The sequence below is a fragment of the Stenella coeruleoalba genome (assembly GCF_951394435.1).
Source record: "Stenella coeruleoalba genome assembly, chromosome: 8".
Lineage (NCBI taxonomy): Eukaryota > Metazoa > Chordata > Mammalia > Artiodactyla > Delphinidae > Stenella > Stenella coeruleoalba.
The window spans coordinates 11,281,434-11,309,105 of record NC_137154.1 but is presented as its reverse complement, the minus strand read 5'-3'; the positions used below and the strand labels follow the sequence as shown (position 1 = coordinate 11,309,105).

General features: G+C 37.9%; 2 protein-coding genes across 10 annotated transcripts in view; one reads left to right on the top strand and one right to left on the bottom strand.

Annotated features, from left to right (window-relative positions):
• Nucleotides 1-6,572, bottom strand: part of LPXN (leupaxin) — a 42,953-nt gene extending 36,381 nt beyond the window's left edge. For 2 of the 8 annotated variants that reach the window (XM_079930065.1, XM_079930068.1), the window contains exons 1-2: nt 6,376-6,396; nt 4,785-4,851 (exon numbers count right to left, since the gene is read on the bottom strand). In XM_079930065.1, coding sequence (XP_079786191.1) covers nt 4,785-4,800 — 16 coding nt within the window. In that variant the 5' untranslated portion in view covers nt 4,801-4,851; nt 6,376-6,396. Of the gene's footprint in view, nt 1-2,136; nt 2,638-4,784; nt 4,852-5,493; nt 5,663-6,375 lie in introns of those variants that run through there. The other 6 variants (XM_079930066.1, XM_079930069.1, XM_079930067.1 and 3 more) reach the window with 5 other exon arrangements.
• The window catches only part of ZFP91 (ZFP91 zinc finger protein, atypical E3 ubiquitin ligase), a 30,869-nt gene continuing 8,867 nt past the window's right edge, over nt 5,671-27,672 (top strand). The window contains exons 1-7 of one of the 2 annotated variants that reach the window (XM_079930062.1): nt 5,671-6,109; nt 11,123-11,151; nt 24,759-24,968; nt 25,224-25,260; nt 25,633-25,734; nt 26,641-26,775; nt 27,558-27,608. In XM_079930062.1, the coding sequence (XP_079786188.1) occupies nt 5,766-6,109; nt 11,123-11,151; nt 24,759-24,968; nt 25,224-25,260; nt 25,633-25,734; nt 26,641-26,775; nt 27,558-27,608 (908 nt within the window). In that variant the 5' untranslated portion in view covers nt 5,671-5,765. Of the gene's footprint in view, nt 6,110-11,122; nt 11,152-24,758; nt 24,969-25,223; nt 25,261-25,629; nt 25,735-26,640; nt 26,776-27,557; nt 27,609-27,672 lie in introns of both variants that reach the window. The other variant, XM_079930061.1, reaches the window with a different exon arrangement.

Sequence of the window (27,672 nt, the reverse complement as noted above, 5' to 3'; positions counted from 1 at the left end):
GAAGGGAAGTAAGTGAGGTGTCTTGAAGGTCTCACTAGACTGTAACGACTTCACTCAGAGCCAGAGTCTGCTCCCGCTTCCCCTTTATCTAGCATCCCCATGTAATGAGGGTTTAAGTAAGACTTTCTGGGTGGATATAAACTACTAACCTTGGGGGCAGTACTGCAGAGAGGAAATATTGGCCCGCCTGGGCTGACTTGTCCTCCATGCTATTTCTCCACATTGGAGAGGAAACACCCACCCTAAGTCTTTTGGGTGGTTATTGAGCCGATGACAATTTGAAGAAGCGATTGAGGTGTAGCTATTAACAGCCTAATGATGTTTAGCCACCTGGATAACATACATGAATGTTACCTTCCAGACCACTTGGTACTTTCCACATTCCTGGACCAAATTTCTCTACCATTCATCCTGCTGAGGAAATGCAAAACTGCACAAATCTACTTTTTAAAAAAATATTAAATTATCTGGGTTATCCTATTGGCTGGAACACCAGAGCCAACAAACTGCTAAAATGGGAGAACACCTTGTCACTTAATCGGTTTTGGTGTCAGATGCTCCTAAGAGTGACACTGAACAAGTTATTTTGTTTTTCTTAGTTTTTTCATTTGAAAAAAAACAGTGGATAAAACCTATCTCAGAAGGTTGCTTGGAACACTAAAATGATTAACATATGTACAAATGTAGCTTAATAAGCTACACTGAATAAGCATTACTCCCCTTGCCGATTACCTACATTAAAGCCATGAGGTAGCCCTAAAATAAAAAAGCAGAACTGGACTCTGGAGGAACTTGTACAGAAATGTGAACTTCTCCAACCTTCACACAGGATAAGAACTGGGAGTCTACCCCAAATCCAAAATATATTCTACTCCAACTATCAAAACAGACTTTATCTCCAAAACAGTTCAATATTTATTAAACATTAAATACCCTTCTCCTTCTCATTAACATCTCTTCCCTCCTGTAATTTGCCTTCCTTCCTTCCTCTACTCCTCCAGCTCTCAAAATACTTTTTTTTTTTTTTTTTTTTTGTGGTACGCGGGCCTCTCACTGTTGTGGCCTCTCCCGCTGCGGAGCACAGGCTCCGGACGCGCAGGCTCAGCGGCCATGGCTCACGCGCCCAGCTGCTCCGCGGCAGGTGGGATCCTCCCGGACTGGGGCACGACCCCGTGTCCCCCGCATCGGCAGGCGGACTCTCAACCACTGCGCCACCAGGGAAGCCCTCAAAATACATTTTTTTTATAAAGACAACATGCAAGATGTTTTTTATTGTTGTCATTGGCACTTTTGACATACCCCAAACATACAAAAACCCAGGACACCGTGTAATTATGCAGCGTGAACATTGGGTAAAGGTGACTCAGTGTTAGTAAGGATGACAGCAACAAAAGTTGGCAAAAGATATGGAATGAGTCCCAAGAATGACAGACCTTACATTACTCCAAAGGTTTGAAATCAGGGATCTCTCTGAGCAGTGTGGTCAATGGCTTCACTGCTGGTTTCAATTGCTTTGGAGTGGAAGGAGGTATCATATTTGCAGGCCATGGTAATCTGTTCCTTCAGAATTGCTCTCAATAAACATCTTAGCAGTGAAAGCACTGGAGTAATAGTGCTGTATCTTATTTAATACTAAACCATGGAACAAATGAAACTGCTCTGGCCTTTCTCCAACCTTTGCGAATCCCTCATTCTTGTACTTCTATTCTATTTCTTCTCAGAACACACTTTAACCCCCCTCCTTTTTCTTTCTTTTTCCCCCCAAATCACATCTCTGAACTTGCCAACTCTGTGATCACCCTATGATCTCCAGCAGCCCCCAAGAGGCAAAATGCTCATAATAAAATGACAATTTCAATCACAATTCAGCCCCAAAGTATTTGTGCAGCGTTTACTCTGTGGTTAGCACCAAATTCTCTGCCTATTGTGCCTCTGCAAACAGCAAACCCATAGTTCCCCAAAATAACATAGTTCCTCATGCTTCACTCTTGGTTGGCCTGAGGTCAGGAAAGAAGTGAAAATAAAATTTTCCAACACTATCCTCCATCTGGCTAGAAGTATACCCCACCACACATGGAGATGGCAGCCAAGTCTTCATTCCCTCAGAGTTTCTCCTCCAAGAAGCTCCTCACTCACCCAACTCTTCCATCGTCACACACCCAAGATGCTCTGGTACCACAGGTTGTGAAGAACTGTTTTGGCATGTGTTGAAGAAGAGGACCGCAAAGGAACTGAATGAGCCAGCGTGAAGCAGCCTCTATAACCCTTTTTGGTTCCTGTATTTGCTTAGCACTTCCTCTCTTTTGATTTGATTTGGTGAGTTTCTTTCTTTCTTTTTTTTTTTTTTCTTTTTTGTAGGTCAGAGTTTTAAAAAATGAGCCTGACATAAAAGGTGAGTAATTGGATTTGAGTTCTGGCTGTGCATTGGCCAGGGTGATAAGAATCAAAACTAGTTTTGAAAAATTTGAGAACCTACTATGTGCCTGGATTCATTTTGAATTCATGGGAATGGCAGATTTGCACTTGTGTTTTTGCCCAGTGTGGGTATCCTGCTGTAACTGTGCATGATGGAATCTGATTTTTTTTTCCCCTGAGGGACCACGGAAGCACAATCTCCTTCATAAAATTTCCATCAGAGTTAACTAGCACCCAATTCATTTTGCTTAATTATCCAGAAATTGTGCTTACCTGGTTTTCTGAATAGATCATCAACCCATTAAAGGCAGAAAAAAAAAAAAGAGATACAAATGAACTTATTTATAAAATAGAAGCAGACTCACAGACTTAGAGAACTGAATTTATGGTTACCAGAGGGGTAGTGGTGGGGAGGGATAGTTAGGGAGTGTGGGATGGACACACTGCTATATTTAAAATGGATAACCAACAAGGACCTACTGTACAGCACAGGGAACTCTGCTCAATATTCTGTAACAACCTAATTGGGAAAAGAATTTGAAAAAGAATAGATACATGTATATGTATAACTGAATCACTTTGGTATATACCTGAAACTAATACAACATTGTTAATCAACTATACTCCAATAAAAAATAAAAAGATTAAAAAAAAAAAAGGCAGAACAGGATTCTCAGGACCAGGTTCATATTTGGATTCTCAGGGCCAAGTTTATTTCAGTGGTTCAAAATGCAAACAACTATAGGGGTCATGAAGAATGAAACTGGAAGATTTAAGACACCAGGTTCTAAGCTGCAGACATTCTCGATTAAGCACAATTCCTGCCTAGTTATATTGTCTTAGTTTCTCTAAAAAGTGACACTGAGGTTAACTTTCACTTTTTTTTTAACCACTGTGATTTTATTCACCTTGAATAAAACAAAACAATTACAAAAGGCCTACTATGAGAAGGCAGCACATAAAGAACTAAAATTACGGTCCTGTGAAATAGATATTATCCCCATTTTTACCAGTGGTGAAATAGATACAAAGAATAGAAACTGGCTAAAGATGATATAATTAGTAAGTGGCTTTGTTACTTACTATAACAGATTTAACTTCAAAGCCTGTAACCTTTCCTCTACAACACAGTGGTCTTTTTAAGGTTAATCTAAAGGAATCATTCATTCTCCATTCCATTGTGATTCTAAGACTTTAAAAAAATGTTTTTAATGTAAAGGAGATCCCATCTCTGCATAACTTTGAGCAGCCATTGGATGTCAGTGCCATTCTAATAGTCTGCTCACTGCAAACATAGGTTTGAAAAATTCCCATCCACACTATGCTCAACAGTTTTGACAACTGAAATGCCGTTACCCGCATGAAAGCGCAAAACACTCAACAGAGAATACGAACATTTGCCCAATCTGAAGTGGTAACTGAGCCAAAATCCTGGAAGGAAAAATGCTCTTCAGCATTTGTCTTGCAGATATTGGACTCCATCTGCAGTTTAACTAAATGATTAATGTGAAATTTAGAACTGGATTCCGAGATCTTGTTTCCATTCACTTACGTTGGAGATTTTTAACCCCGGATGCTTTAGTTTCCAGGGGTAAGAACTGTTCCTGCAAATCGCTCCTCGATTATAATGGATGAAAGGAAAAAAGGAAGCAACGCAAAAAGCTCACAGCCATCACCAAATGCAACTTGGAGACAAGCAAACGGAAACTCCCGTTTGATGCGTTAGGGCAATTTAGTTTCACATGCTAGCGGAGAGAAAAGTAATTTCTGACAAAGCTGCTATTCTGACCATGCTTCCTGTGCAGCAGAAACATTTAAAAACCGCAGAAGCAGATGGTTTCAGGGTGGGGAGTGTGAGGGAGGCCTTCAGTTTTCCGGGTAGGTCACGCTAACAACCCTTCACCTCCCTTCCTTCCAGCCCAGGGACCACAGCCAAGTTAAGCAGCCGATACCAGTTCCTCGGCCCCGACAACATCTAGTAAAAAAGCAATTCTACAATTACTTCTACAAACTTTTATTAAGTATCAAATGAGTGGTAGGAATTGTGCTAGCCCCCCTAGGATCCAACGGAACCAGATTCAATCCCTGACCTCCAGACGCTCACAGGTTAGTGGGTCAGACACAAAAGACGAATATTGCAGATATAAACGCTAAGCGGTCCCAGATGAGGTGCCACCTAACCAGACAAAGATGAGGGCTATTACGTGTCCACCCTACAAATGGTTCGCCAACACCAAGTACGAAACTACGGAAAACCCTGCCAGGCAAACCCCACCAGCCACTGGGCCCACAATTGTGGTCAGATCTACGCAGGCCTAACCCGGAAACACTGCCTCCCCGGAAGAGTAAATTCGAAAAGAGTAAACTACCTTTCCCATCGCGCATCAGTCAAACACTCCCAGCATCCTCTCCGCCTCTGGCTCCGTATCTTTTTTCCTAAGGCGTAGAATAAGTTGAACTTCATTTCCCAGGATGCCCCTGGGCAAGTTAACCATGCTCATGCGCCAAAAGGCGGGTCCTCCTTGCCCTCACGACCCCGCCTCTGTCCTACCGCCGCCATTTTTACAGAGACTTTCATCCGGCAGCCGACGGGGCTTTTTTTCTTAAAGGAGAAGCGACAGCTCAAAAAAATTTCCCCCTTCTCCCCGCAAGACCTGGCGGCGCTGGGGACAGAAAGGCTACAGACAGGAAAGTGGGATCGGGGTGGGGGCAGAAGAACGCCGAGGCTACTTCCGCGGCTTAAGGAAGAAGGATAGAAAGAGCCCTTGTGGCATTAGCGGCTCCTTAGGGAGGCAGGTGCGCGCGCAGCCATTCCAGGGTGCGCGCGAGGCGGGGAAAGAGGTGCGTTTTTTTCCCACCAACCTCCTCGCGAGACCTGCCCCTCCCACTGCCCTTAGCGCGCATTGAGCTCCGGAGGTGGGGGAGAAAGGTCATTTTGGCATTGTCGCGAGACACAGCCGTTTAACGGTGAGAACGGGTGCGCGGGGAAGAAAACCTCGCGCGCTCCCTTGGAGCCGTTTCCTGATTGGTTGAAGGGAGGGGTGGGGGAGGGAACCGGTACGCCGCTGCGTGAGAGACCTTGGGGGGCGGGGCGAAGAAGCCGTTCCTCCTCTCCGATTGGTCCGCTGCGCGTCTGTGGCGGGCGCGCGCGCGCCGCCTGCGGTAGAAGGCCTTGAGTGGCAGGGGGTGGGGGGGGCGCCCTCGGAGCCGGGCGGAGGGGAGGGGGGGAACGAGGAGCGCCGAGTGAGAGTGAGCCGGTCGCTCCGGGGGGCGGGGGGAGCAGCGCCGCGGCCGCCGCCGCCTCCGCCTCCGCCGCCTGGGACTAGGGGGTGGGGGGCGGACGAGTCCCGATGCCGGGGGAGACGGAAGAGCCGAGACCCCCGGAGCAGCAGGACCAGGAAGGGGGAGAGGCGGCGGCGGCCAAGGCGGCTCCGGAGGAGCCCCAGCAACAGCCCCCTGAAGCGGCGGCGGCGGCCCCTGGGGGGACCACTAGCAGCCGCGTGCTGAGGGGAGGTCGGGACCGGGGCCGGGCCGCTGCGGCCGCCGCCGCCGCTGTGTCCCGCCGGAGGAAGGCCGAGTATCCCCGCCGGCGGAGGAGCAGCCCCAGCGCCAGGCCTCCCGACGCCCCAGGGCAGCAGTCCCAGGCCGCGAAGCCCCCGTCTCCAGCTCAGGGCAAGAAGAGTCCGCGACTCCTGTGAGTAACGCAGTCTTTCAGGCGGTGGGAAAGACCCCCCTCTACCCGCACGCAACCCTCTCGGCTCCCGTAGCGATCACTCCACGTGACATACTGCTTGCTCTGCCCCCTGCCGGCTCGCATGGCAGATGTCACGCCGCTTCCCTAGCGGTCTTATCACTTCTCTCTGGCTTCCTCCGCCCCCCTTGCCTGTCTGTCCGGCCACTTCCCCACTCCCTGAAGGCGTCCTTTGTAGGATACACTTCTTCTGCTCCTTAGTGACCCACCTCTTCCCTGCCGCCTCAGGCTTCTCCCGCACTCTGGCATCTGCGCTCCCTTTGTCAGCCTATCCCTTTCCCGCTTAGGGCGGCTCTCCAGTATTACATCACATCCCCATTAGGAAATCTACAGCATGAGCTTAGATCTTAGCCTTCAAAATTGTGTCGTTCCCCTCACCCCCCCCCCGTCCCATTAATTAGCTCAAGAGCCAGTTGTACTAGTATCGTTATGTAGCTTTTTTCACTCTACTGAATTTTCACATCACTTTTCACTCGTTTTAAAAACCTGGGACTTAGTAGTCGGGTAAAACGTGGCTTGCCATTTTTAAGTATAGAGTCTTTCATGTAACAAGATGAGTGGCGTTTTCTTTCATTTTTTTTGACAAGTAGCTTATGTGTTTGTTTTTGCATATGTTTTAATGTAGGAACTTCGTCCTTAAAAATTAGAAAAATCTGAAAGTAATTTCTTTATTACCTAGAGATCATAGAGAAACTAAGATGATCAGAAATATAAATGTTTTAAATTGTTTATTAAAATGTTTCTATGCTGAAAATACTGAGGCACACGTGTTTGTAAATTCTAGAAATCAATCACATTAGTCATTGAATTCTTTACTGAAGGCATTTGTGTCTTTTGACTTTCAAGTGAAAAAAATTAGTAAAAGCAGGGAAAGTTGAAGGTGGGGGGAGAAATCAGTTTTAAATGCCCCCCCACCTCCACCACCACCCTACCTCCCCAGCAGAGAGCATGGCAATATTTTGCTTGTACAGACCCGATAGATTTAGAACACTCCTGTTATGAAATTAAGAGTGAAGTCTGTGACCTTGGCATGCTTGTCTTAGAAGACTCTCAGAAAGAGAAATAAAATTCAAAGGTTTATTGTGTATTATATGTGCTTTCAAATTATTAGATGTTATTTAAATTAACATAATTTAGAGAGTTGTGTAAACTAAATTTCTGTGGACAACAAAAATATGTACTTACAAATGGTTCAGCTGCAATTAGGATTCTAATTGCTGTAAATTAATTTCGTGGTCACAGAAAATTTAAGCTTCTGTATTCTCATAAATTTGAAGAGATATATCATTAGCCTTATTTGGATATAAATTCCTTGGACAAATTAAACTGCTCGTGCCTCAACTTTATTATCTATAGGCGATAACGTTAATCTCTATGAGCTGCGTTTGTGAGACTTAAGTACACCCTGTGAAACACTTAACACAAAGCATGATATGTAGGAAATATTTACTAAAAGTTACTGTTTTGAGCAGTGATGTCTTTGGTAGAGGTAAAACTAGTGTGTAGTGGTCTTTTTCATGTAAATTCTGTGAAATTGGATTTTTAATTCTTTTTCTGTTACCATACACAGGAAGGTTAATATCTTAATATATTTTTTTTAATTCCCTTTTATCTTCATCTACCCATACCTATATCTCCTTGCCACGTTTCCCTCCTACTGATCCACCAGCTTTACTTATAGAAATGATCTCTTAAGATTATACATAGAGTGGTAGTTTTACCGGCTGTCATGGTTTATTACGTTCCCTAACTCTTGGCAAAAAAGTACTAATGAGTCTTTTTTTATTTCCACATTATAAATGTTACTGTAGTTGAACTTGGATGAAGATGACTTAATTAAACCCCTTCAGTTTTTTTCCTCACAATATTCCTTGTGGGGAGGGAAGAATAGTCTTAATTCTTAAAGTCCCTTTCTCTGTCATCCAATATCATAAAAGAGAGAAGTGTTCTTTTACCTTCACTTAGCCTCAGAACTCTCTCTTGATTTTATATATATATATATATATATATATATATATAATCCAGTTTTGATTGGATTGTTACAATACATTTTCATTGTAATAATTTTTTTGTTACACATTTTCAATTTACTGCATGCCCTGGAAATCAAAGAACTAAAGCATTTCAGCTCCAACCTTGATTGAGCAGTAACTGGTCCTGGTACTGTGTTGACCCAGGGTTTATAAAGGAAAATGAGACATGGACTTTATCCTCAAGGACTTTGCAGTAAAGGAGGAAGATGCATTGATTAGTGGAGATTTGTCAAATGTGTACATGGTTTACAGGTTTTCAGAATGATAAAATAAATTTTGAAACTAATTAAGTGAGAAACAGTCCTTTAAGACATTTCAGTTTACTGAACCCTGGTCTAGTGCCTTCTCACCTTGATTCAGCCCTACTTTCCAAATAACATTTCCCCCAATAAATTCCCAGTCATCAGCTGTTAAACCTACATTTGTTTCTCTTGATAGAAGAGACAGCAGAGTGTACAGTAGCTTAATAATGTCAGTAAATACAGAGACTTGGATTGATTGTAACCTCTTTTCCTCTTACAAGGCAAAATAACAGAGGAAAAAACATTGCTTTCTACTGCTTACTAAGTGACCTTGGGCAAGTCACTTAATCTCCTTAAATATGCTTCATCTTTAGTTGATAATTTATGATTTGTGAAATGAGCTTTATAGTTAGATGATAATTATCATTTTTAGAAACTTTCCTAAGCTTATAACAACTTTTCTATTTGCATTGAAATGTTCAGAAATTAATGAAAAGAGCAGGAACTCTTTGTGAAGGGAAATAAAGAATTTTTCAGTGAATGTGCTCAAAATAAAGGCATGAAGTTAAATCTATAATCATTATAAATTAAAACTTAAAGGCTAATATTAAGGAAAGATAAACCAAATTTGAAGAAAGATTATATATCCGTACTAAGAATTAGGCTTTTCATTTGCTGTATTTTAACCAATAAACTCTGGAGTTAACATTCTTATGTTTCAAATACAGATGTTTATATATTCATCTAATTTAAAAATGTATATGTCTTTCAAATACAGATGTTTATATACTCATCTAACTTAAAAATGTATATGTGTGTGTGTATATGTATATGGGAATTTATATATATACACACCCACACACTCCAGCTTATTTCTGATTCATAAGTTAAAACATTCTTGCTTTCTGCTAATATGGAAACAATATATTGTTAAAATAAGACTACTTTAAATGTAAAAGGCTTATTTTCTTTCTCCCATGTGATAATAAGTCCTTTAGTTATCTGATGCATTTCAGAATTTAACACTTAAATGCTTTTTTTTTTTAATTTCTCATTTAGCTGTTGAGGAAAGGTGTTCTTTCCTCACCACAGGGAATACAGGCTAAAACTGAATATTACTAGAGGTAAACCTACAGACTCAGATGGGTTACAAATGAAGGAAACAAATACTGCTCTGTTTTCTGGTATATGGAGTTCCATTTTGGGTTTATTTTCTTGCTGAAAGTAAAATGATAGTAAACATTAGCATGATACCTTCTTGCTGCTTTTGTAAGGAAAAGGCAATGGTCATAATGGTGAGAATGAAGAGGCAGTAACATTCTGAATTGGAAAAACTTTTCTTGACTCTTTGGAGAAGGCTTCAATTGTATTTAAGCCTGAAATCCTGAGTTTTCCTCTTAACAGTGATCAGTGTGGTAAAAGAAACATTGAACCATTCCAGAAGGTTTTCAGAAAGTTAATTGTATAGTGTTTCAAGATCTAACAATTGTTTCTGTACTTTTCATTTAGAGTTAACATGGTTAGCAGTATTCTTGTGTTAGTTGTTAATTGGGACATTAATAACATAATTTAAAGTTATACCAAGCTTTATTTAAAAAATGGGATGAGAAAATGATATCTAGTCTTTCTAAAGAGAACAGAATATTTATATTATGCGGTGGCTTCTGTATTTGTTTAGATATTCTTTTGTAACATAAGAGTCTTCATTTGTGTTAGGTTTGCTTTCAGAGAAAAAGAGAAAACTGTACTGCTCAGAGATGCTGTGTGGCATCTTTATGGTAAAGATCCAAGACATGTCAACTTTGAATGTGGGTAATGGCTGTGAGGGGATTCATTATACCTTACTCGACAGTTATGTGTGATAGAAATTTTCCTGAATTAAAAACATGGGGATGACATTTTTTTTAGCCAGTATTTTATTACACGTTAGCCTCTTTACTGTTCCTCTCCAATTTGTAAAGTGCAAGTTACATTTATTTCTGAGGTCCAGTCTGTTGCCTTTTTAGAAATAGATTTTGACTTGGGTTTAACAAATGAATAATTTTAGGGTTTTCTTTTAGGTTCATTAAATTTTTATTATGAAAATTGTCAAATAAACACAAAGTAGAGAAATAGTATATTGAAACCCCAGTATTTATCACCTAAATTTAACAATTGAGATTTTGCCATGCTTGCTACCTTTATCCCCCTTCCCCCTCGTTTTCTTTCGGTAGAAGTGTTTTAGAGGAAATCTCAAACATTATTTCATTTCACCCCAAGTTACTGCATTTGTGTAGAATAAGGACATTTTTCTCTTATGACCATTTAATACAACAAAATTAGCAATATTTTCTTTGTATTAATATCTTTTTACAGTTAAAAACAACTTTTGAATGATACTCTAGCTGTGTGCTGTCAAATATGATAGCTACATGTGGCTATTTAAATTTACGTTAATCGGAACTGAAAATTCAGTTCCTCAGTTACATAGCTGTTTTAGGCACTCAGTAGCCACATGGCAACTACCGTATTGGACAGTGCAGATGTAGAATATTTTCATCACTCCAGAAAGTTCTGTTGGACAGTACTACTCTAGATGTTTTCTGCATCACTCTGGAGATGAACCTGAAAGAGGTAAATATTTGTGTTTTAAGAAAGTGTGCAAGATTATTCATTTAATATTTGATTCTCTTTTCTTTCAGATGCACAGAAAAAGTATCATCTGACAAAGGTAAGACTGAGTCATTCTTACCTCATGTACATTATATGACTGCTTTATAATCTGATAGAAATTAGAATGAGCTTCAGCCTAATAATTCAAATTGTTCCTATTTAAAAGTGACTTTTATTTAGTAAAGAATTACTGGAGTAGATAGAACCTATTTAAGTTAGCAGAAGGTTTGGGCAAGTGGAACATTTTGGCATTATTTAGAAACCTAATAATGGGAAATCAGATTATTTGATGTCACTTTATTGCAATTTTTAAAACTTTGGTTTTTCGGTAAAGTAACAGAGAGGAATGATATAGACAGCATATATCGACAGAGTATATGTAGACTATATATACAGAGTATAGAGAGTAGAGTAGAGTATAGACAAACTCTTGATGCTTGTAGAGACTCATGTTATAAATGCAGTTTGAAGAATGTGGAGAGAAGAGTTTTCTAAGATTTTAGCCTGGTGAATAATTAAATCGGGTCATTAGGTCTTTCAAAAAGCAAACCAAATACATGTATTAAATGTACTCTTCTGCTTATCTGGATTATGAAGGGAAGCTGATGTTCACTTTATCCTTTTAAATGCTTTTTTAAAAAGACTATTCTGGCTTTGCAGATGGGGTTATTAAAATTGCCCCTGTCATGTTGGGCCAGTTGCTCATTTATTAAATTTTTTTCCCCTAATTATTGGCTGTGTTCCTTGATGCTGCATTCAGATACACAGCGTCCTTCTTAAAACTGGAACAGAGATACTTTTAAGCATATTTCATTTACAGTGTCTGGTCTTGGTCCAGTCCTAAAGGATTGATCAGTTAATTCATTATGTATATATATAACATAAATACTTACTTTTCTTACGTAGACTTTTCTTTTACAAAGAATGCTTTGCAAATATGTATAAGGCAAGTGTAAAACCTGAATTGATGCCATTGAGAAGAATGACAGTGTGGTTAGGAACCAGTAACTTGAATTGGTGGCTGCTTTGTAAATAATTAGACGTCAGTGACCAGGTTTCTTTTTTCTCTGAATTTTAGAATCTAAGGCTAATATTTCATAGTATACCAGGCGTAAGTATTTTGTACTAGGCAAGTTTTTTGTGTAGAAAGTTTTGCATGACTATTTTGTTTAGCAAGTTTTGGATTTTGTTGCTGTTGATACTTAGAAATTAGAATATGTCTGCTAAGAATGGAAAGTCTTGTGTTCCTTACTCAGAGATCATTTTAGAAATTTTAGGATGAGGGGGAAATGTAGACAGGTGGCAGAGCAGTTTCTATTAAGACAAAAAGCAAAAACCGCAACCTGCCTTTATCAGAGCTAAAAGTACCTCCTGTGTCTAAAGACTACGTCTAAAGAAATTATTTTGGGTTGTCTTGAGGCGAGGTCACAGAATACGGTGGAAATTTTGAACCCTGCGGGAGATAAATTAATCACTGTTTGTGTCAGTTTGTTAAACCAGAGGTTGGCATGTTATGTACAGATTTGCAGTTGAGGAGAGATTAAAACTGCATTGTGGTTAATTCAGTCTAAATCAATCCCACTTTAATCCACTAGTTAAATACTCTGGATCTAGAGTTAGAGCTCAGGGTTTGAATTCAAGTTCTTCCTTTTATTGCAAATAATCCAATACACTGAATCCAGTAAGGACTCAATAAAAGGTAGCTGTTGTTAAGTTTGTAAAATTTCCAAGAAATACTCTCCAACCCCCATCTCAGTCTCTGCATTAGTTTACTTGTACAGTAGCTGTTCAACTCTATGAACAGTATATATAGGTACAGAAGTATATCTTATCTTATACAACTAGATAGTGAATAAAGAAATGGAGGTTGGTTTTCTAAAGGTACAGCTATCTTTTTGTTTTCTTACATTGAAAAGATGTTTTCAGGATTGTTTTTACTCTTATTTACTCCAAACAACTTGAAATTATGTGCTGCCCTTCAACTAAAGATAAGAACTTTGGACGTGTTAGAATAAATGACTTGGCACACACAAAAAAACAGCTTGCCGTTGTTTCTAAATTATTAAATTGCAAAATGCCATGTTCATTTTTCAAGCTGAAATAATAGTAAAGAAACATATTAGTGTAGGTCCCTGTTCCTACTACATTTCTTTAACCCTGATGGGTATACGTAAAAGAACGGAAAGTTACTTTGCGAATAGTGTTTATTAATTCATTCAACAAGTGATCGCTTAAAACATGAAAGCTTGGTTTACCACTGCCAGAGATTATCACCATCATTGTGGAGCTTCCAAGAATGTTAGCAGAAATTCTGAGGGATGGGGCCTGGCTAATGCCTTTTTAACTTGGCTTTATGTTTTCATTCCGGTCTTTGTTTTGAACCAATGTTATACTTAAGGTAATGAAGTAAAGGAATGGTTTGACTAAATGTAATTATTAATAATCCCAGCATTACTTTGTCTGCTAATTTTAATTTCTTTCACTTTTCAAACCTCCAACCAGAACTGCCCAAGATAAATCGTAAAAAAGGAGACAGTAGTATCTTAATCTTTATTAAATGTTTCAAGAGTTTCATGGGATAATAACAAATATTACAGAGTCAAATAAATGTGGGCAGTGTTTGAGTCATCAAAGTTATTTATTGCAGGACTTCTCAGAGACTTTGATTTCAGGTACTATGCAATGTAAATACCAAAATATGCAGAATTAACCTATAAGACACCCCCTCCTTTTTTTCTTTTTTTTCCTCCATTTAAAGAATAGCTCATGAAATTAGAGCTTATGGGAAACAGTTTGGAATCCTGGGTGCTTGAAAATTTGATTGTATAAAAGTTTGGGTCTCATCTTTTATTCAAAATCATTTTACTGTTTTTAGTTACTCTTCCTGTTACGGAGTAGTGATGTTTGGAAAAGATTGCCTAGACAGAATCACCAAATGAGTTCATAACAGATCTATGAAGTTACTTAGATTGTTTAAAGTTTTGACTATTTGCCTTATCTAGTTAATAACTTTCATAGCTTTAATTTCATCAGAGTGTTTCTGTTTTCCTGAGTTGGAATACCTTTGATTATTTCTTATCCTCTCATTTCCAGTATTTTTAAACAATATTTGTGTCATCCTTTAATATATAGAACAGGAATTCCCACCTTTTTTTCCCACTCTAACGAGAAAAATCTAACTTAATTTTTACCATTTGAGTTTCTGTGCAAAGGATGTACAGAACATTGTCTTCACAATTCTTCCTTGAAACATTAAAAGGACTCGCTTTCCCTGACTTCTTTTAATATTGCTGAGATTGGCTAATATTTCAAAATGGGCTTTACTAATTATTTATGGAAAACAAAGTAGAGATAATTATCGAAATACACAGAGTAGTACGATCTGGTTTCCGAAACTCAAGTTCTGACTATTATAATGCTTACGTCTCAAGAGGCTGACAGTAGTTTAGATAGGCATTTTATCTATCCTATTTCCTTCCTAGCCCTTTATCTTAAGGTAACAGGAACCATATTATTTCTCTCAGTATGAGAATGATCAGCTCAACATCTTGTTCCATGTTGGCAATGCCCCATAACCTTTAAACCATTTTTCTAATTCAAACATCCAGACCTCCTGTGGTTCTTCCTGAAGTGCAGACATACCTCATTTATGGTTAGTGTGGATTGTGACATAGGCTTAGAAAGCCTTGATTATCAGCTCCTTTCAGTTATGGGATGTTTCATCACTCAGGTAAATGAGTCTTTCTGTCCCTTACATATAAAAAAATAACTTTATAATGATTTGCTGATTATGATTCAGCATATCCGAACCATCTCAACACAGTTTATTCTGTTATATATAATAGTGATTTTATATTGAGATTCCTTTCCCTGCCAGAACCAATTGAGAGTTGCAACAGAATGCCCTGGTAGAAGAAAACTGAAGCAGAAGAAGCCTAAGGTCCTGAGTGGGCAAGCCGACACTCAGCATATAAGAATCTGAAACCCCTGAAGAGACACCCGTCTCTACGTGCAAGCATAACATTATCCTCACACTGAGATCATGGGTGGATGAGAACCTCTGACAAAAAGAAGTTCTCTGATTTAATGACCCCTGACCTTTTAAGTCCAAGAAGGATCAAGCTCCTCTGAATTAAAACTAGGCAGGTTGATCTAACTACATCCAGGCAGATACCCCTTTAGCTTCAGTGCAGTTAATTCCCTTAGAGGTAACTGAGGTTGTCTTTTGCCTGCCTGCTTCCTTGCGTGTGGCTTACTTCTTTGATCCTGAACTCCCAACTTACATCCTACCTTCTTATTGACTGATTCTGTAACTTTACCTCTTTGAAAATTTCTAAACCCCATTTTCTTTACTGTGACTCTCTAAACTCTTATGCATTGTTGTATAACAAACCATTCAAAAACTTAGTGGTTTAAGATACAAAAATTTGTTATTTCTCAGTTGTCCCTCTCCTCAGTGGCCTTTCAGTTCACATTTTCATGTCATGGTAGGCTCAGGTCAATGGTCCAAAAGCTGCAAGGCCTCTTGAAGTCACCCCACAGGATATAAGATCAACATACAAAAATCAATTGTATTTCTGTGTATTAGCAGCAAAACATTGAAATTATAAAATTTTTAAAATATCTTTTACAATAGTATCAAAAATACAAAACACTTAGGGATAAATCTGATAAAAGATGTGAAGTATGCCTATACACTGAAAAGTATAAAACATTGCTGAGTGAAATTAAAAACCTAAATAAATGGAGTGATGTGCCTTGTTCATGAATTTGAAGATTCAATATTGTTAAGATGTTATTTCTCCTCATATCGATCTATAAATGCAGTATAATCCAAGTCAAAATCCCAACAGGTTTGGGCTTCCCTGGTGGCGCAGTGGTTGGGGGTCCGCCTGCCGATGCAGGGGACGCGGGTTCGTGCCCTGATCCAGGAGGGTCCCGCATGCCGCGGAGCGGCTGGGCCTGTGAGCGGTGGCCGACGAGCCTGCGCGTCTGGAGCCTGTGCTCCGCGATGAGGGAGGCCGCGACAGTGAGAGGCCCATGTACCGCCAAAAAAAAAAAAACGAAAACAAAATCCCAACAGGTTTTTTTGTGAAGAATTTTGACCTTGAAAACTTCTTGAAAGGGTATTGGGGACCCAAAGGAGGTTGCAAACTACAGTTTCAAAACCATTAGCTTACCCTCTTTCTAATAGTGGATTTGATTCTTTAAGGAGAGAGGAAGAGATGAATTAGATACTTGGTGGGCATCCAACCATGACGACTACATATGTATGTTCTGTGTTTATTTAACTATTACTTGATTGAAGGACATTTGGTATTTCTCAGGTGTCCCCCCAATTACAGGTGATTTTATTTACTGATTGATTGGCTGCTCAAGACATACCATACGTATACAAAGGTACACTTACTGGAAGTGTACTGCTTCATGAATATTCACAAGGCAAGTCCAGTCATGTAACCATTACCCAGCTCAAGAAACAGAACATGATCAACCACTCCTATGTATAACCACCATTCTGACTTTGAACAGCACAAACTAGTCGTGCAGGTTTTTGAATTTTATATAAATGGAATAATACATTATGTTCTCTTTTTGTAGGGCCTCTTTTGCTCACTGTATGTGACATTCCTCTATGTTGTATTTGTTATAGATTGTTTATTTTCATTGCTACGTAGTGTTCCATTGTGGGGGAATGTATCACAATTTATCCATTTTACTACTGATGGGCATTTGGGTAGTTTTCAGTTACTGGCCTTTATGACTAGTGCTGCAGTGCATATTTTATTAATATTTATTGAGGCATAATTTACACACCTTAAAATTCACACATTTTTAAGTGTGTAATTCAGTCTATATGGATTTGCCTTTTCTGACATTCTTATATATAAACTTGTACATACAATATGTGAGGTTTGTTTTGAGTCTGGCTTCTTTCACTTAGCATAAGATTTTTGAGGTTAATCCATGTTGTAGCATGTATAAATATTTTCATTCCTTTGCATGGAAATACTCCATTTGATCTATCTGTTCATCAGTTGATCCACTTTTTAGCTAGCTACTGTGAGTAGTGATACTGTGAATGTTCTAAACATGCAGTTTTAGATTAAGAATTCACTTCCTTGAAGTAATTCTTCTTGTGGTCTTTTAGGTCAGTATCTTACATAAATGAGCTTCTCTTTTGGCTCTGAACCTAAGGCTGGGTGGAAATGAACCAAATCTGAATTAAGCTCTTGGACTGGCACGTTCCCATTCCTCTTTTAATGATTAGATGTGGTATAGTAGAAAGAATATAGACTTTGGACGTAGATATACCTGAGTTCAAATCTCAGCTCCACAATTTAATATGTGAGCTTGGGAAAGTCAGTTACTTGCTTTCCTCATCTATAAAAATAATAATTACTTGGCAGGATTATGAGGACTAAGTTTAGAAAAAGGGAAAAAATATTAGGCACTTAACAAGTATTTAAGGTTTGTTAGTTTCCCAAAAGAAACGTAAATATTTAAATAGAGATGAGACTTTTACTCTGGTTTCTTCCAGCCTATCAACCAACTATTCCCTATTTACCCCAAATCAATGTTAGCTCTATAATCTTGGGTAAGTCATTTAATTTCTCTAAGCCTCAGTTAGGAAAATGAGGCAATCTGAAGGAGGACCAGGTCATGTTACGATAAACCTTAAGACTTGAAGTATTTTGTCATGATGAAAATGGCTGTCACCTTTTGGAATTTGATGTTAGGTTGTTTTGAAAGGATTATTGGTTGCTCTAGGATTGAGAAAATTTACTTTGTTTCATCTTTTGGTACCTAGAAGAATTGGGAGAAACATTCCTGCCAGTAGTACCAGTATCTTTTTATCTCAATTCATAGCATCAGCCACTCTTGATTTGTCTCTTCTTTCTCTTTCCAGAACGTGGTTGTATTCACTGTGCCTGCAGTGGCTTGCCTGGTGTCTTCCTTCACCTGGGCTACTGTGGCTCTTTTCTCTTCTTATCACTTATGTATCAAGGAGCCTCTTCAAAGTCACCTACTGTTATGAGAAACAACTACAAATTGTCTTTGAAGCATCACACAGACAGAACTTGGTTCTTTTCCATCTTGTCATGATTATCCTAATGTGTGGGTTATCCTCTGTTGTCAGTTTCTACTCTGAGAACCTGGAGTGCTCCTTTTTTTCCCTTTGTATTTTCTTTTTAAGGTGAAATCCATGTAACAAAATTAACCATTTTAAAGCATAGAATTCAGTGACATTTAGTACATTTATAGTATTGTGCCACCATCACCTCTGTCCCCACCAAAGAAGACCCTATACCCATTAAAGGTAGTCATTTCCCACCCCACCCCCATTTCTAGCTTCTAACGAACATTAATTTGCTTTTACCTTAGTTACCTTAAAACATTACTCTGAATTTACCTCTATTCTGAATATTTCATGTACATGTAATTCTACGATACGTGATTTTTGTGTCTGATTTTTGTCCTATAGCATAATATTTTCAAGGTTCATCTGTGTTGTGGCATGTAGTAGTACCTATTGGTACTTCATTCCTTTTTTTTATGAATTTTAAAAACAATCTTTTATTTTTTATTTTTGTATATTGGAGTATAGTTTATTAACAATGTTGTGTTAAATTTCAGGCATACAGCAAAGTGATTCAGTTATACATATACATGTATCTATTCTTTTTCAAATTCTTTTCCCATTTAGGTTATTACAGAATGTTGAGCAGAGTTCCCTGTGCTATACAGTAGGTCCTTGTTGGTTATCTGTTTTAAATATAGCAGTGTGTATATGTGAGTCCCAAAGGTACTGCATTCCTTTTTTTATGAGTAACATTCCATTGTGTGGATATACTGCATTTTGTTTATCCATTCATTGTTTGACAGACATCTCACTTGTTTCCACATTTGTGGATTGTACTGTTAGGAACATCCATGCACAAGTATTTGTTTGAATACCTGTTTTCACCTTTAGGGGTATACACCCAGGAGTGGAATTGCCAGGTAGTATGGTAATTCTATGTTTATTTTTTTTGAGGAACTGCCAGATATTTTCCACAGTGGCTGCACCATTTTACATTCCCACCAGCAATGTACAAGAGTTCCAATTTCTCCACATTCTCTCCTACACTTGTTATTTCTCATTTTTAAAATTATTATTGTAGCCATCCTAGTGTGTATGAAGTGGTAATCTCATTGTGGTTTTGATTTGCATTTCACTAATGACTTATATTGAGCATCTTTTTGTGTGACTTTTGGCCATTTGTGTATCTTCTTCGGGGAAATAACTGTTCAATTCCTTTGCCCATTTTTTAATTGGATGGTTTGTCTTTTGTTGTTAAATTGAGAGTTTTTTATATTCTGGATATTAGACTCTAGATATATGACCTGCAAATATTTTTTTCCATTCCGTAGATTTTCTTCATTTCTAAGAGTTACTTAGTGTTAGCTCTTACAATTAGGTCTTTGATCCATTTTGAGTTAATTTTTGTGTATAGTATAAGGTAAGGGTCCAGCTTCATTCTTTGCATGTGGATATCCATTTGTTGAAGAAGCTATTCTTTCCCCGTTAATGGTCTTGGCAACCACGTCGAAAATTATTTGACCATAGACGTATGGGTTTATATCTGGACTCTCAGTACAGTTCCATTGGTCTTTATGTCCATCCATATGCCAGTCCCACACTGTAGTACTGATTGATTACTGTAGCTTTGTAGTAACTTTTGAGATTGGACAAAGTGAGTCCTCCAATTCACTTTTAAGATTGTTTCGGCTAGTCTAGGCGCCTTGCATTTTCATATGAATTTTAGGATCACATTTTCAATTTCTGCGAAAAAGGAAGCTGAGATTTTGATAGGGACTATATTCAATCTGTAGATCTATTTGGGGAATATTGCCATTTCAGCAATATTTAAGTAGTTTTTTTCTTTTTGATTGAATTGTAAATGGAATAATTTTCTTAACTCCCTTTTTGGATTGCTCATTGCTGGTATAGTTAAAGTAATTTTTGTCTGTTTATCTTGTATTCTGCAACTTTGCTAAATTTGTGTATTACCTTTAATAGTTTGGGGTTTTTTTTGCAGATTCGTTAGAAATAAGGTCATTTCATTTGCAAATAGAGGAGTTTTACTTCCTCCTCCTATATATGTGCCTTTTTTCTCTCTTGTCTAATGCTCTGACTGGAACTTCCAGTACAGTGTTAAATAGAAGTGGAGGGAAAGGGCATCCTTATTTTGTTTCTGATCTTAGGGAAAGAGTTTTCAGTCTTTTGCCAGTGAGTTTATTAGCTCTAGGGGTTTGATAAATGCCTTTTATCAGGTTGAGGAAGTTCTAGTCTATTCCTAGTTTATTGTGCATTCTTATCTTGAAAGTTTGTTGATTTTGTTAAATGCTTTTTCTGAATCAATTGAGATGATCCTGTGGGTTCTTTTTTCCTTCATTCTATTAATGTGGTATATTACATCAGTTGATTTTTGTGTGTTGAACTGCTCTCATAATCCTGGGATGCATCCCACTTGATCATAGTTTTAATGTGCTGCATAGTCTTAATATGTGCTGGATTTGGTTTGCAGGAATACTGGTCTGTAGTTTTCTTGTGATGTCTTTGTCTGGCTTTGGTATCAGAGTTATGCTGGCCTTACAGAATGAGTTGGGAAGTGGTTCCTCCTGGCCTTTTCTTTCACTGGGAGGTTTCTGACTACTAATTCAGTGTCTTCACTTCTTAGAAGTGTGTTCAGATTTTTGGTAATTTGAGCATCCTCTTTTTTTCCCCTCCGTCTAGCTAAAGGTTTGTCAATTTTGTTGATCTTTTCAAGGAACTAACTTTTGGTTTCATTGATTTTTCTTTGTGGGTCTACTATTTTCTTAGATATCTCTGCTCTACTCTTTATTTCCTTCGTTTTGCTAGCTTTGGGTTGGTTTGCTCCTTTCTGCCCCCTTTTTCTTTAAGGTGTGAAGTTAGGTTATTGATTAGACATGTGATTTTTTTTTCTATTTTAATGTAGCCATTGATGTCTATAAATTTCCCTCAGAACACTGCTTTTTCTGCAGCCCATGTTTTATGATATGTTGTTCTTTTGTTTTGTGGTTGTGGTGGTGGTGGTTGGCCACACCCCATGGCAGGCAGCATCTTAGTTCCCCGACCAGAGATCGAACCCTTGCCCCCTGCAGTGGAAGCGTGGTGTCAGGGAAGTCCCTCAATCTTTTTAAATTACTTGAGTGGCTTAGTATATGGTCTACTCTGGAGAACCTTCTGTGTGTACTTGGGAAAATGGTGTATTCTGTTGTTTTGGGGTGAAGTATTATATATCTGTTAGGTTTAATTTTGTTTTAATAGTGTTGCTCAGGTCCTCATTTCCTATTTGAATTTCTGAGTAGTCATTTTATTCATTACTGAAAGTAAGATATTGAAGTTTCCAAATTATCTTAGTAATACCTATTTCTCCCTTCAATTCTGTCATTTTTTGCTTCATATATTAGGTATGTATAGGTTTATAATTCTTGTATCTTCTTGATTGATTGACCCTTTTATTAATATACAGCGTCCCTCTTTGACTCTTAGAACAGTGTTTTGGCTTGCAGTCTGTTTTGTCTGATATTGATGGAGCCACTTGCTATCAGTTTGTTTCCCCCCAAAAGATGCTGAGTACCTGTGAATGTAACATTACTTGGAAGGAGGATGTGGAGTTTCTTGTCTGTGTAGAATTGTGTTTTTTTTTTAGATTTGGGGGCATTTTTATCCTTTATTTCTCCAAGTATTCTTTCTGCTCCATTCTCTGCTCTCCTTCTGGGACTGTGTATGTTGATTTGCTTAATGATCCGCCACAGGTCTCTTCGTCTCTGTTAATTTTTCTTCATTCTTTTCTTTCTATTCTTCGGACTAGATGCTCTCAGTTGTGACCTGTCTTAAAGTTTGCTGATTTGTCTCCTTTCTCAGATCTGCTGTTTAATGATTGCAGATATTATACTTTTCAGCCCTAGAATTTCTGTTTCGTTCCTTTTTATAATTACTGTCTTTTTGTTGGCACTTTTCTATTTGTTGAGACATCATTCTCCTGATTTCCTTTAGTTCTTTGTCAGTGATTTCCTTTAGCTGTTTGACCATATTTTAAAAAATCATATTCTTTGTCTTGTGTGGTCTCTCTAAAGGCTCTGCTTGGTTAAGCTTGTGCCCAACGTGTGATTTGACAGAGATTTCCTTACGTGGCTTGTTTTTAACTTTTTTCTTGCTTCAGTGTTTACTTGGTTGCTGTAAACCTATGACTATATCCCAGAGTTCTTACAAAGTTGATTCTGGCAGGTGTGTGGTGTGTGTGTGTGTTTCTGAAAAGGGACATTTTTGCTGATGTCACTCTCTGACAATGCTTTGTTTTTAAACTATAGAGTTTTACGGAATGGGTATGTTATTCAATAAAATAGGCTATTATGCTTTATAAGGATAAGCAGTTCTCATCAAATTGCTGTTATTTGTCCAGTGGATAATATCCACAGTATGAGAAGATGTAGGCATACAGTCCTTTCATCGTGAAGTATAAAAGAGCTTTATTGAGTATAGGAAGTTATGGAATAGGTTTAAAGTCCAAATTAGCATAGCTGGGTTGAGTAAAAGAAATAATTTTCTCCTCATTATTTAATGTTCAGTACTTTATGGAGGGTATTGAATTGCTCCCTTTGAAGAAATTTTCTTAAAAGCAGCCATGACCTACATGTAGAAGTCCTTGATTACTAGTCTCAAGACAGGATTTTAAAATCCAAGTCTGCTTAGATAACTTTGTGATCTTGAACAAGTTGTCTTCATTGGCATTCCAGTTACTTTAAGGGGAAAATTCATTGGATTGTACTTAGACTAGTTAATCTTTAAGATATTTTCAACTGTAAACTTTTTATTATTATTATTTTGATACTTGAAGTAGCTCAGATAGTAGAAAGGTAAGAAAGACATTTTAATGGTGAAAGGGAAATCAGAGGAAACGTATATCTGATTTAACAATTATGTCTGTTTTTTTTAAAGTTCCCACTGCTATTCATATCTGCATTTCAAATGAATGTTATTTCATTACCTTAATATGTTCTCATAAAACTTTCAAACAGTGTAGTTAAAGCTGAAATATCCCCCAGTCACCACCTTGTTCCATAGTGGAGGAAACTATAGTTTTTCAGATCATTTTTTTAAAGGTTAAGCAAAAAATATTACCATACTATATGTGTGTGTGTGTGTATGAAGTTTTATTTTTTCCATTTAACAACATTTTTGCCAGTAATTCCATGTCATTCTTTACAGATACCTCCATATGTTTTATTCTATCTTGGTGATATATCATGGTTTATTTAATAAACAGTGGCTCCTTAATGTAGAGAGTTAGGTTGTTTCCATATTTTGGCTATTATAAACATGTTATAGTGAACCTCCTCCATGTGCCAGTTCATTTTCCTAGGGTAGATACTTTGAGGTGGAATTACTGGAAGTATTTTTGGACCTTCCCCTGGAAGGTGACCAGTATTTATCTCAATTTCTTGAAATTTGTCCAGAAGTGTTGTTGTGATATATAGATATAAATACATAGATTTATTTATTTATACCATGGGTATACACACATATATATAATATTTGGACACTTTATGGATGTGGGTTTTATAAGTGTGATTATAGTTTTGTAGGATAAATTCCTAGTAGTTGAAATGAACGTGAAAAGGTATATGTACTTATAATTTTGATAGATGTTGCCAGATTGTCCTTTATAGAAAGGTTTTGCTGGTGTTCACACTGTTATCTCTATTACGAGTTCCTATTTTCCTACAGCCTTGCCAATACAAACATTTGGATCATTGCCAATATGCTACAGCAATATGATTTTCATTTGAGTTTCTCTTGTTACGAGTGGATTGAGCTTTGTTGTCATTGTTTTTGTTTGTTCATATATCTGAAAACCATATGTTTTTACTGAGTTGCCGTTTTTCTGTTGGGCTGTTAGACTTTGCTTATAGAGGAATTTGCCATGCAGAAAACTTTATGTTTATATAGTCAGATGTATCAGTCTTAAGACCTAAATTCTGTGCTATTCTTAGAAAGGACTACCATTCTGAGATTATTAAAAGGATCTTCTATGGTCAATATAGGCTCACTTTTAATATACTAAGTAAAATTATTGAATAGAATCAAGGGAAGGCATTCCTACCATGGAATTCCTCTTTATGGAATTCCTCTTCAGTACTTACTTGAAGCATTGTTTGATTATTAAATCGTCTAGACGTGTGCTTCTTTCTTATAGTAGATCTGGTCTTTTTGGGACCACTCACTCAATTTAGTTTCTTCTGTCTTAGATCTAAAGGTTAAAATATAGAACAAAAGGTTAGATCTTAGGTATATTTCTCTTAGCATTATTTTTTAGTATATATATAAAATATACTATAAATGTAAAATAACTACTTTGCAACATACAAAGTTTTTTCTTTAGACTGATGACAATAAGGATAAGTTTTATCAAATTTTACTCTCGTCTTGTTGTTTCTATTATATCAGTAAAATTCTGAGGTTCCCCCCCGGGGTGGGGGGAGGAAAAAAACCATTTATCATCTTTCCATTGACTATATTTGTAAGAGTAGATATACAGAGATTGTTATTGGTTAACTATAAACTTTAAAAGAATGATGTATGTTTTCATTTAGATCCCAAGGAAGAGAAAGAGGAAGAAGGTTCTACCGTCCCTCAGGAAGTTTCCGTTGCTGCAACTAAGCCTAGCCGGGGCTGGCGTAGCAGTAGCAGGACATCTGCCTCTCGGCATCGTGACACAGAGAACACCCGAAGCTCTAGGTCCAAGACTGGTTCATTGCAACTCATCTGCAAGTCAGAACCAAATACAGATCAGCTTGATTATGGTACAGTGAATATAGAGTATGGTTATTTATTAACCAGTTGCCTGTTGATTTTAAACGTAATGTTGAACATTTACCAAAACAGCTTAACTTTCAGGGGTAAGTGTGGTGTTATAGGAAGGATTCCTTTTTGACATTTTGCAGATAATTCTCCTTTTGTGTAATTACCCTAGGCAGTAATTTGGTTTGAGTCTCTTGGCTGCAGAGAGAAAATATCTATTCCTACATAGATAAAGTTTTGTTTTGGACTTTTTCTAGATGTTGCAGAAGAGCATCAGTCTCCAGGTGGCATTAGGTAAGAAACTTTTCATATTTCGTATTTAAGCCCTTGGGGATGTAGAACACAGTCAGTCATATCACATGACTCAGAAGTTGTTTTCTACTTGAAATAATTGTCAATTGTTTTTTAACTCTTAGTGTCACTGAGCCATCATTGCCTTGCCTTTAATGGAGTGATAGCATGTCTAGGATTTATGTATTTTTTGTTTCAATTATTATTCTTTAGGATAAGCAGCTAGATTGCAGTCCAACTACACCATAAGCATGAAAATCCTAGATAACTTACTGTAAATCTTCAGCTACCTCTAAATAAATTACTGAATAAAATCAAGTCAGATGTAATTCATACAGCTGGAATTTCTAACCTCTGTTTGCTTCTTTTTAGCAGTGATGAGGAGGAAGAGGAGGAAGACGAGATGTTGATCAGTGAAGAAGAAATACCGTTCAAAGATGATCCAAGGGATGAGACCTACAAACCCCACTTAGAAAGGTATGTCTCAGATTTGTCAGTGAAAAATAAGTTAGGAAAGCATCGTTGCATGCTTTTATTTCACCTTGTTGCCAAACGAATGGATATGGACGTAATTTTAAATGAGTAATTAATTATGCACTTGTTTTGCGAATCTAACATTATCTTATTACTCCCTCATATAGCCCTCTCTTCCATTTATAGAACTTTGTTTTGATCATATTCAGATTATTATGATGTCTGCCTGTTTTATCTTAAGGTATCATGAATTGCCTGAATACTTAGAATTTTTTACTTTTGTTTCTCTTTACAGCTATAGTGAGATTTGATTCTAAGGCATTGTTAGCTTGCGGAGGGGGCGGGTTGTCTCATAGGCTCTAAATATATGTATGATGTACATATGAGGAATAGCTGGCTGGAAACCACATTTCATGGACTGAGGAGCATAATTTTATTTTATTTTAATTTTTAAAATTTTGCATTTATTCATTTTATATATTATGAACATATTCTCTTTTTTAAATTTATTTTATTTATTTATTTTTGGTTGCCTTGGGTCTTCATTGCTGTGTGTGGGCTTTCTCTAGTTGTGGCGAGCGGGCTTTCTCTAGTTGTGGCAAGCAGGGGCTACTCTTCGTTACGGTGCACAGGCTTCTCATTGCGGTGGCTTCTCTTGTTGCGGAGCATGGGCTGTAGGCGTGTGGGCTTCAGTAGTTGCGGCGCGCGGGCTTAGTTGCTCCGCAGCATGTGGGATCTTCCCGGACCAGAATTGGCAGGCGATTCTTAACCACTGTGCCACCAGGGAAGCCTGAGGAGCATAATTTTATAATAAATCATTGATAACTCCTGGCTTTACCCTTTTGTCACAGTTGTCCTTGAAAGGGTCCTTTGCTGGATACCAGTATTGAAATGTATTTGTATTTTCAGGGAAACCCCAAAGCCACGGAGAAAATCAGGGAAGGTGAAAGAAGAGAAAGAGAAGAAAGAAATAAAAGTGGAAGTAGAGGTAGAGGTGAAAGAAGAAGAGAATGAAATTAGAGAAGATGAGGAGCCTCCTAGGAAGTGAGTAGGCAATTCCTACTAAAAATGGAAATTTAACAGATTTTCAAGCCACTAGTGGAAAAAGGGTAGGAGTGTGAGGAATGATATTGACATATGCATATTGCTGTCTCAAGCAGCTGACAATTTCATTGGAAAGACTCTGCTCAAAAGCTTCAAAAGTTTAATTCAAAGCAATACTTAAGAGACGTTCAGTTGAGTGGGTAGGACAATAATAGCTCTAGGGATGCCGAGGAGGTAGAGGCAGCAAGAAGAGTATGGCAAATATGGATCCTCAGAAGAGGGGCAAATAAAGCAAATGATGTAATAACCTTGATCAGGTGAAAACTTTTAGCTAGCAATTATTTCCTGTTGCAGAAATAGCTTTTTTAAGTGTCTAGGCTTTTGTCTCTATTGCAAGGAGAGTCTAGTTTATGTTCTTAGGGTTTTTAGATAATAGACTTGTTTATTCTACTTTTTAAATTGATTAAATATAAGTGATAGACTTCTCACTGAAACAAGTCTTCAAGTAGTAACCTTGAGGTTTATCCAAATCTTCCATAGAAATGTGTAGTTTATGAAAGGTATATATTTTAACTTGTGGTGCAGACTTATTTGTAAGTGAAATTGCTTCAGAGTGAAATCTTTGTTTGGTTTGCCAGATATGTCTTTGGCTTTATGTATTCTGGGTTATCCTTTGTTTCTGCCACCTGCTCTTTGGTCTTGAGGGTATGTCCTCAGCTCTCCTTTACTATATAAGCTTCAATCTGGAATATGTGGACAGTTACTCTGCTCTTTAATTATAGGAGAGGAAGAAGGCGAAAAGATGACAAAAGTCCACGATTACCCAAAAGGAGGTGAGTAATTTATACTCCTGCTGTGTTGTGCCTTCTTTCTGGTGGTGGGCACTTCACTCACATG